The 10,930-nt window shown below is 39.8% G+C and overlaps 1 protein-coding gene across 1 annotated transcript; it reads left to right on the top strand.

The window, feature by feature from the left end:
• The first annotated feature begins 2,892 nt into the window (after positions 1-2,892).
• Positions 2,893-4,846, top strand: cart3 (cocaine- and amphetamine-regulated transcript 3). The gene is made up of 3 exons (XM_034109133.2): positions 2,893-3,107; positions 3,461-3,544; positions 3,643-4,846. The coding sequence occupies exons 1-3, from the start codon at positions 2,916-2,918 to the stop codon at positions 3,748-3,750; spliced, it is 384 nt and encodes a 127-aa protein (XP_033965024.1). The 5' UTR covers positions 2,893-2,915; the 3' UTR covers positions 3,751-4,846.
• Positions 4,847-10,930: the final 6,084 nt, after the last annotated feature.

The following is a 10,930-nucleotide window of genomic DNA, read 5'->3' on the forward strand; positions in this document are numbered from 1 at the left end:
CCCGCATGTGACAACATCCGGAACGACCGGAAACCAAACTGCCGTGAAGTATTTCCTGTATTTTTTGGAGTATTGATTACAGCGTTTAGAATATGTTAATGAAAAGTCATGAAAGAGTTAAGGAGGAGAAAAGGCGTGTTTAGATATATATTGAATGTACAATGTCTGTATCCTCTGATATGCGTAACAACGGACATTAAATACGTGGAGGGCCGGCCCCCAGCAGTGCCGACCAACACACAAGGAGGAGCCAGCAGAGGGGATATAACAGCTGGAGAGGGGGAGCTCGGCTCGCTCTCTTCTCTTCGCTCGCGAGAGCCAGATCACAGCTGTTTATCTGTCTGAAAATCTCCTGTTTGTAACATTACCGCGCCATATTTTTTATTAAAGTAACCATTTGAACCTTCTCAGAGACTCAATTAGTCTCCTTTTTTAAAGCTTCTCTCCTGGACGAGAGAATAACGAACACAGATAACACATGCCACATGCCTGGAACACACCAGCCCAGTTTACTTTTTTTGTCAAGTTTTTCAGTTTGCCATATAAATGACCTTTTGGATAGTTTTGTCTAAACTCCCTCTCCTTTTGTTCCAACCAGAACCCAGCTTGTAACAAATGGGAGCTCCTCCAAAGTTTGGATTCCTTTTCTGCCTTGATTGAGAAAGTAGTATGGACCTCTAGTAAGACATGTTGCAAATGGTTGAGATGGTTGTGTGCAGGGGCGGTTCTAGGGGGGGGGGGGGGAGTGCCCCCCTAACACTGACTTTGGACCCCCCTGTGGCCCCCCTAAAAATGAAAAGTTTATGATTAAACAATTTCCTGGCTGACGGAATAGGCGGAAGTAATGATATTTGTCATTCTAGTCGGACCCATTAGAGCAGGGGTCTCCAACACGTCGATCACGAGCTACCGGTATCTCGCAAGCCCTCAATAGCCCCCACTTTACAAATATGTTTTGTTTTTTTTAACGCAAGCCTTCATCGCCACGGAGGAGCACACAGCCTCTGTGAGCGAGCGAGACAGAGAGAGAGCTAGAGAGATCACACCTTTATTTATTTAATGTGTTGTAAAAAAATCAAGAAATCATTCCAATGTGTACTATACTATAGGACAGTAAAAAAAAACACAGTTTGAAAGGGGAGTGATTAGTAAAATATGCATAAATAAAAAGAAAGAATGCTAACTACCATAAGATAAGAATAAACTAGTTTAAATGATTTGTTGTTGGTTGTGATCATATTCTAAAGATGTTTGGATTATTGAAAAGTATACAGCTCCCTTTCATCTGAGTGTTGAGAGCTGTATCCATAAATTCATTTTGTGCTCAAAGTGCACCAGATTGATGCATTTAACTTCAACATTTAAAAAAAAAATCTTCCCGGGACCCAGGATGTGAGGTCCATCCCCAAATAAAGCAGGTTACAATTATTTAATTGCATACATTTTCTTTTAGTAAACACTGAAAACGGGTCCCACAGACCCAAACAGCACACAAAGGTAAGCATATAATAATGTGTAACAAATACCAATAACTGCATTGCATTGTTTTCTTATGCGCAATTACTTCATACTGTCTTTGTCTTTTTCGTCCTGCATTTATTGTGCCCCCCTCAGAAAATTACTGGCCCCAGCCTGGCCCCCCCAGTCAAATTGGTCTAGAACCGCCACTGTGTGGTGTAAAGCTGTGTCTTACCAGATACCAATTGTTAGACATGGGATGTGAGTTTTAGTAGCTGGAATATTTAAAAAAGCACTAAAAGAGTGGTTAACTTTAAAATGACCTTTCTTGGTATAGGCATAAGCAACACGGTCTCCCTTTGGGCCTTGTTGTTTTGTTATTTTTGTGCATAAACATGATCTGACATTTTGTCATGCATGGATTGGGTACATGTCCAAACAATGCCATAAAGAACAAAAACACACAACGCTCTGAGTCAGACAGAACTGTAAAGGATACAGAGTGCAAATAGGAAACAGAATAAACATTGTATAATTAATGTAACAGGCTGCTTTAGATGCATGGTGTAGGTGGTGGATATTTACAATATATTCATGTAGCATACAGTATAAAGAGGCTTATGTATCTCTGTGTTTGGGACATAACCTGCTGAATTCATTTCTATTTCTATAAAATCTCATTAAAGCTGGTATTCAAAAACTCAGTTTCTCCATCTGGCCCTCAATCCGATGCACATCAGACAAAAAGTGAATTCTAGAAGTCAAAACAAATGTAACAGTGAAAAACCTGACTTTCATATGGGTGGGGGGGGGAGGTGCTTTGATTTCTACTGAACAAGGAATAACAAGGGCGTTCAATGCCTGCACTGTTTGGATCTTTTGCTCATTTACAGCAGAAAGCACTGACTGAGTCACCAAGTTTATATGCAGCAGAGGCTGCAGATGGCATTCTGAAATAAAATAGAAAAGTATTAAATGAATTTAGTGCTGATTGCCATAGAATATAAAACATGTGCTCAGGCCTGCTGTGTGACTGAAGCACATCTTTACTTTGACTTAAAGTAGAATTGATTCAAACCCAATACACATTTTCAATAAAAAAAGTATTATGACTAAAAAATATAATCTTATAATAAATACAATGTCATGGCAGACACCAACATATTATCAGCTAATTGTCCTAATGTTTATCCAACTCCATGAAATGATCATCTGCCAATATAACGAGTAATCCATTACTTTATCAGTAACGATCCATTGCAGCGCTGATGTTGTTTTTGTTGACTTTTTGAGGCACATTTTGCCCAGCAACTTTTACGGGATGACTCACCCGAGGCAGCTGTTACGCATGACACAAAAAAAACTGAAAGGATAAGGTGGAGCGAGCAGATGACAGCGTTCAGATAAAAAGGTGTTTTGCGCGGGGGAGCGACTATTTGAGACGCGCAAAGGGCCACATGCTGCCTCACATCGGGACCATGCAGACCACCTCCAGCCTGCTGAGCGAGGCGCTGCTCTGCGCACTGCTGCTGCTCTCCAGCACCAGAGGAGCCGAAGTGTTGGACACCGAGTCCGAAGAGGAGCTGAGCCCCAGAGCTCTGCGGGACTTCTACCCCAAAGGTCCGAACCTGACCAGTGAGAAGCAGCTGGTAAGTTCCACTTTTATCGCAGTGCATGCAGAAAGACCATGCAACTTTACTTTTTAACCATCAAGAAACCAAACTAAATAGAAAAATCTTATCGTGTCATCTAACTTATAGCCTATCGAGAGCTGATATGTTGACATGTTATCACATTCAATTGTTTCATTTTAAACACAAATATGTTACTGTATTACATGTTGTTATATAACATTACAACATTATTTATTGTATTTGTGTATGATAATCGTTTTGCTATTTCGTTAATTGACTATGATTCTATTCTATGTGTATACCCGTTTACGTTAATAAAACGTGTAAATTCAGGAACTTTTATTTATTTATTTTTTCTCTGCGGACAGCTTGGAGCTCTCCATGAAGTTCTGGAAAAGCTGCAGGCTAAACGACTGCCTTCATGGGAAAAGAAATTTGGCCAAGTCCCAACGGTATAATAAATACTCAAACACATTTGATTGATCGACATTGTGTCGAGGCAGGGAATGAGAAACTAATTAAACCTCTGCTGTTGTTGTTTCTCTCTCAGTGTGATATCGGGGAGCAGTGCGCCGTGCGTAAAGGCGCTCGGATCGGCAAGATGTGCGACTGTCCCCGGGGAGCTTTCTGCAACTTTTTCCTGCTAAAGTGCTTATGAGCATCGCTGGATCTGAATGTAGCATTGCAAAGAGAAAAGCTTCACTCGATTCCTTTGTAAATACTGTCATATTTTTTTATGGAACAGCTGAGGAGGTGGGGTCACTGCCCAACCCGTACGAAAAAGAAGTATAATAGTTCAATAATGGGCAGCATATATATTTTAAAGTGAAGTAAAAACTAGGATATTGGCGAGGAGATGACCATAAAAACCCATAAAGCTTATTCAGAATCACCTAATGTCAGTAGGAAAACCACAGGATCATTGTTGTGACGTAGGAGCTTATAAAGAACCCACAATGCACCTAATTAAGTATCGAGGACCACGTACGTTCAGTCTCAACAGCAATATTATGGGAATATTATAATGATTCTTCGTCTGGGCAAATCCAAAAATCTGTGTTTTGAACTTGAACTATTTGATTTCAGATGAATGTTTTGTGTATGAAATCATGATAATAAACATCATTATTGTTTTGTAAAGCAGTGGAGTGATGGCATATGTTGTTATGTAAACCCATTAAACACTTTTATAACGCACATGATTTGACTTTCCTCCTGTTTTTTGTAAAGACCCCAGTCAATATTTGAAGAATGACGTGCGTCTGACAATGAGCTGTGACGTCACACCCAACGGGGTGCGGCCAGGCTCCTTCATTGTCAATAACCAGGGCGGGCTCATGATTAAATCCCAATTGTGCTGCAGAGGAAGTAGTTATGAAGCAGAGAGTGACTGTCACAGCTCAATCTGAGCCCCAGGAGCTGCCCCAGGCTGTTTACCACATCACACGCATGAAAGCTGCAGAACATTCATTCAGATTAGACTGACCTAAAACTCAAGAAAAGATCTTTATTTTATTCATGGAAAATATTTGTAACCTCTTATTTAAGCTTTAATGTCAACATATCGATTTTGATTTGCAGCTTTGACTTAAAGTCCCTCTTCTTCCCACCAAAATGTGTTATGCCTTTTATACTTGTTTGTACTGCATGTTTGACCTTCACTGCAGAATGATGCTAACATCAATCTGAAGTGCCTAACCCTTAAATCTGAGTTGAAGACATACACGAATAAATGATGTGATATCAAAACTTGTAAGCCAATCATGATCCTTTATGCAACGGAATGTACCCTCATGTGTCCATATCTCTGCTATGATAATAATAAATAACCATATAATGGTAAATAAGGTTTCTTTTTGTGCAGAACCCATTTATAGATATTTAGTCAATCTTTTTTAATGATTTGAAATGTCTGAGGTGTTTCGAAGGTCAGTTATAAAACCTTCATCATGCACCATATATGATCTTGATGAGTCAGATACTTAGAATGTAATCATTCGTAGCGCACTGACACAAAATAAACTGGAATAGAGTTGATCAATAGTAGAGTTAATCCTATACTGTAACTGATATTGTCACTGAATGTTTCCATTAGGAAATATGCTATTCCATTAGGTTTCCTCTAATAGCATATTTTTGAAGTCCTCATTGATGTTTTAGTTGACTTATATTCCAAAGCCCTCTCTTTTTTTCTCTCACCGAATCATTGTATATATCGAGTGTGTTTATCTCGTACCTTCCTCTCTTCTACCTGTCAGAAGTCATCAATAATGCACACGAGACAGGTACAAACTGTTGACTTAGTCCTTTCTTACTTGGTTTGCTTAACCATTTGGGAAGTCAACAAACTGTAGTTTCCTGTTTATGCCGTTGATCAAACTAAACACACATTGTTTGCCCCTTTATTCCCTTGAAAATCGGTTATCCTCATAAATATTTCATTACCACGTTAGTCCTTTGTAATGTCATCCGCAGCATGAGATTAAAGAATGCTTTTCTAACTATTTTCGTTTTGATAAATAGTCATTGTTAATTCAAATATAGTTTGAGAAACCTTCACCACTTGGTCTTTTGAAACCCTTTTGAAACCACTGGGCACCCAAAAACATTTATGGTTGGTCTGACAAAAAGACTATACTCTTAGATCCTGAAGAGCAATACGTCCTCAGACAGCGAAGGATCTGTTATTGATTCCTTGGGGGAATTCTCCGATTGCGGTAGAGATTGCATGTGTATAGCTGAGACAGTTACAACCGGCAGCAATCGGCCATTGGGAGAAATGTTTCTTTGTGTTGGATAATTTGACAGAGAAGTAAAGAATTACAGATAGAGATGGTGATGGAAACACAGAGAAAGAGGCCGAGGTTGATAGAGAGTGATGGATGGAGATACAGAGCGGGTGACAAATGAAACAGTCTGAAATAGATTGCTGCCTGAGAGTGAGTGCTGGGTGTAAACGGCTCAATAACATCGGCACCAGACAGAGCTTTCGGCAGAGAAGTTGATTTATTACATGTAAATCCTAATATGAGAACATAGAGCTGTATCTTATTTTATTTTGCACATGTTGTTGTCTCAATAAAAACAGTCGTGTAATGTGACATACGACTCTTATTGTCACTGCTCATGACCATTTTTTTACAAAAAAAGACAGGTTGTGGTCCATTGGTTAAGATTCATTGTTACGAACTCAGACACTTAGGATGTAGGACCCAATTGCATGACCCGGGAGACAGAGGTAAAGTATTTGTAAGATACTTTATTTTCCAATACAGCATGCAACAAAAAGGTAACTATCAAATCTCTAGCCGAGATGACAAAAATAGAACGTAGTGTCACTACGTTCTATTTTGTCATCTCGGCTAGAGATTTGATAAGCTAACGTTAGCTTAGCAAGCTAACGTTAGCTGATGTCGGTAATGCTGGGCTGGTGTAATGCATAGGCTACTATTAATCACTGCTGTGTGTGTAATGTCAATTTGCAGAAAATGAGAGAAAGTCAGACATCTCTTCTTATTTTAAGAAGAAGATGAACTAAAGGAGAGACAGAGCTGGCAGGGGAGCAGCAGCATAGGGCTGGTGAGGAGGAGGAGGAGGAGGAGGAGGAGGAGGATGAGGAGGAGGAGAGGATGAGGTATGATATGTAGAGGGAGCTTCTGAATAGTGAGGCTGATCATCTTAGGCGCTACTTATTCTTCTGTAGTACGCTCGTGCTATGTACTATCGATGATAAGGTTCACCACCCCAGACCGCATCATGCAGGAACTGGCCATCAGCATCATTCAAAGAAGTACCTTACAAATCAAAAGCAAGCTGTTCCTGGACCACCAGGTGATGTGATGACTGTGACCCTGATAATGAGATGGATGCCTAGGCTAGAAAGTAATGTTGGGCTCATCATTCTAAAAAAGTACTATATTACTCATTGCTCTTTCCAAAGGTGATATTATAGTACTGTGTTAGTAATGTATTACTGCCAAAACACTGCGAGAGTAAAGTCATCTGGATCATTGTGTGGTTATAGTGTTTCTACATTAACAAGTCATAACCAAAGCATTCTGATTCATGGTTATTGGTAGTTGAGTTTGAATAGAATTGTCATATATAACAGATAATATCTGTAATTAATACTATGGAGAGGGGTTAGCTACTCGTTTTATAATCATTATTATAATATCAGAATAATTGATTTTGCCTCTTATTTCTTCACAGACATCTCCCAGTCAAGAGCAGAGCAGCCCAAGCAGCCACACCTGAAGTTCTTCCCACGAACACTTCAGGGGGATCGAAGACGGTGCTTCTCTAAAGACTGGTTCAATTCTCATAAATGGCTTGAATACTCTCAAGGTAAAGACTCTGCCTACTGTTATGCCTGCCGGCACTTCAGTCTCCCTTCCTCAGGTGATTCGGCATTCACATCGACAGAGGGTTCAACAATTGGAAAAAGGCAACCTACAAGACGGGGGACTTGTAGGCCATGCCAAATCTGAGGCACATACAAATGCAATGTTAGCATGGGCAGAATATGAAAAGTTAAATGCAAGCACATTGTCTCTCTCAGCCGCCTTAAATGCGGAGTATAGTAAATTAGTCAAGGAAAATAGAGAGTATATTAAAACAGTTGGAGAAGCCCTGCTTCTCACAGCTACCCAGAACATTGCGCAAAGAGGACATAAACAATCAGAAGGTGAGAATAAAGGAAACTTCCTCTCTATTATGGAACTACTAGCCAAACACAATCCCATAGTCAGAAAAAAAATGACAAGTCAAAGAAATGCGACATACCTTGGGCATTCCACACAAAACGAAATAATTGATTGCCTGGCTGAAATGGTCCGCAGCTCAATTATAAATGAAGTTACACAAAGTGAAGCTTTCAGCATTTTGGTTGATGAGAGCAAAGACATAAGCAAGAAGGAACAGATGTCCTTTGTAATTCGGTATTATTACAATAGGTCAGTATGTGAAAGCTTTCTCGCATTTGAAGCAGCACAGCGCCTGGATGCTGCAGCACTTTCACAGAAAATTGTACAAATATTGCAGAAGCATGGTCTTGACTACAGAAACCACCTAGTAGGGCAAGCTTATGATGGAGCCTCAGTGATGAGTGGCAAGAACACAGGTGTGCAAGCACGTATTAAATCAGAGGCCCCATTAGCATTTTATGTTCACTGCAATGCACATTGCTTGAACTTAGTTTTAGTTGACAGTGTAAAATGCATCCCTGATTGCTTCTTCTCTCTTTTGCAGAAACTGTATGTATTTGGGTCAGGTTCATATGGGCACCAAAGATGGATTGAGGTACAGAGGGAGATGTTTCAGGGGCCCCCAAGAGAGTTACAAAGGCTGATAGAGACACGGTGGGCATGTAGGTACAATGCTTGCAAGACTGTGAAGGACAGACTGCCAGCCATCATACGTCTGCTGAAAGAAATCTCTGAGGGGAGACATGGTGATCGAGCTGTAGAAGCAAGGGGTTTATTAGCCCAAATAGATCTCAAGTTTGCTGGCCTCCTTGGAACATTCACCAGTGTTTTTGGTGAGGTAAAACATCTGTCAGATATTTTACAGTCCCCACAATTAGATTTGGGCACAGCTGTTACACTTGTCGACTCTCTTGTAGACACATTGGAGAGTTATAGAGAGGGCTCTCTCTTTAATGATATCTGGAACAATACAGTGACCATTGCTGGGCAATGCAACATCAGTGTTGCCCCTCCAGGACGTCAGGTCACACCGAGCTCAAGGCTTGAAGCGCATTACATATCCACTCCAATAATTCAAAGACAGGTCGACATAGATAAAGAGTCATTTCGGATAAGTTCATTCCTTCCCATCATTGATGTGCTTCTCTCTGAGGTGAAGAGAAGATGTTCTAAAGAAAACTGTGTCATAATGCAAGGGATACAAGCCTTGAATCCTAGCAGTCCCACATTTTGTGAGAAAGATTTGGTTTTTCAATTTGCCTCACAATACAACTGCAGCACTGAGGATCTAGAATATGAGATTCCCCAGCTCACGCGCATTCTTCAAAGGAAGCAAACTAGTGGGTTGGAAACACCAAACTGTTTGACAGAGCTCACAGTCTTCCTTGAGCCATATAAGGAGGTGTTCCATGAAATGTTTAAACTGTGCAAAATTGCACTAGCATTACCCGTGAGCACTGCATCATGTGAGCGCAGTTTTTCTGTGCTTAAGTTAATCAAGACTGCCTTGAGAAATACTATGACTGATGAGCGATTGAGCAATTTGGGGGTGTTAAGTGTAGAATCAAGAAGGGCTAGGGCCATAAATCTTGATGATTTTGTGGATGCATTTGCCAAAAAACACAGCAACAGGCGAATAAAACTGTATTGAGCTACAACTGACTGATTGTTGCTCTTGTTCTCACATTTAGGTACATAACATGTATCTTGGTTTGAGACTATTGATAGGAATATGTATGACTTCATCTTAGGCTCGAGATAATTGATGGCCATTTTTCATAGTTTTTCTCAAGCAGACAAAATAATTAATCGACTATTTAATAAAAAATATCTTACCTGAAATGGTATATCATTTAAGAAACATTCATTCATTTTGGGTGTTAGGAGATGGCCATGCTAAAAAGTACATGTGGAACTCTGTTTTGTAAAGTACAGTTTTATGAATGTGATTGTGACCTTTGTAATCATTGTGTGCCTTACAATAAAGGAACTTATTTAAATTAAGCTGTATTTGTCTTTTTAAAAGGAAAGAACAACTAGCATATATAAAAAACAAAACAATAAATCACCAACACATGTATACATAACACAAAACAAGGTTCTTTTAAATGTTGTTTAAAGTAAAATGTTAACTATCCATATTATATTCACTTCAGATGAATAGTATCAGAAAATGTAAAATAAGAAACCAAAGTATATCAGTAGGTGATTCTGTTTGCCATTGTTTTCATCTAGTCTATACTTTTACAACAATTAAATTATTGGTTTTGGTGGGCCACCCCAAGATTTTCAGTGGCCCCATTTGGCCACCCCTATGAAACATTTCTGGAGGCGCCACTGAGTGAGGAATCAAACTTTTTCAAGAGCACAAAGAGCATAGACCTGACCATAGCAAGAGACAATACGAACTGACGAGGAACACTGAGAGACAGGGACATTTAACCACATGACAATGAGAAACAGGTGTGAACAATCAGGGGCGGGACTGACGCTGATGAGCACAGGAGACACAGAAAGGATGCCAGGTGAAAAGTTTTCACCTGGCACCTCGCTACTTGCTATTATAGAATTCTGTTAACTGTGGTTAAACTTGTGTGATTAGTAGTGATGGCGAGATGAAGCCTTACGAAGCTTTGAAGCTTTCCAGCCAATTGGTTCGCAAAAGGGTTCATCTCATGAGGCTTCATCATGGGCTTCATCTGAACACAAACCCCCTGTTGGTCAAAGTGTGTAAAACAGGCAGATTGGACATCTCAACAGTGTGCTCTGTCTCATACCGAGTTCCCAATGAGTAAAGCCTTAGAATAACTCTAAACAACGAACATTAAATCATATTTTCATGTTAACAATATTGTATTTATTACAGTTTAATGATTGTGATTGAAAAGCCTAAGGAGGCTGGTAAACATTGCAAAGAGGGATTTATATTCCTTAATAATATTCGTAAACTTAACCATGTTGTAGCCTGAGAAAGGCTAAACCATATCAAAGAATACATTTATTAACTACATTATCTCATTTAGCTGTAGCTTTTATAAACAACAAAAAAGACGTATTGTTCAGTCGTTGAACCAGGGACCCTGCAGTCATGAGTCAACTGCTTTCCAGCTGAGCCACAGCACACACACTAAA

This window comes from Pseudochaenichthys georgianus, chromosome 3, assembly GCF_902827115.2.
Source record: "Pseudochaenichthys georgianus chromosome 3, fPseGeo1.2, whole genome shotgun sequence".
Classification (NCBI taxonomy): domain Eukaryota; kingdom Metazoa; phylum Chordata; class Actinopteri; order Perciformes; family Channichthyidae; genus Pseudochaenichthys; species Pseudochaenichthys georgianus.

Bases quoted from the DNA above. Each gene is read 5' to 3' on its own strand.
- cart3 (XM_034109133.2), top strand. From the start codon at position 2,916: ATGCTGCCTCACATCGGGACCATGCAGACCACCTCCAGCCTGCTGAGC. The intron at 3,108-3,460 runs GTAAGTTCCACT...CTCTGCGGACAG, and splicing joins TGACCAGTGAGAAGCAGCTG to CTTGGAGCTCTCCATGAAGT. The intron at 3,545-3,642 runs GTATAATAAATA...TTTCTCTCTCAG, and splicing joins AATTTGGCCAAGTCCCAACG to TGTGATATCGGGGAGCAGTG.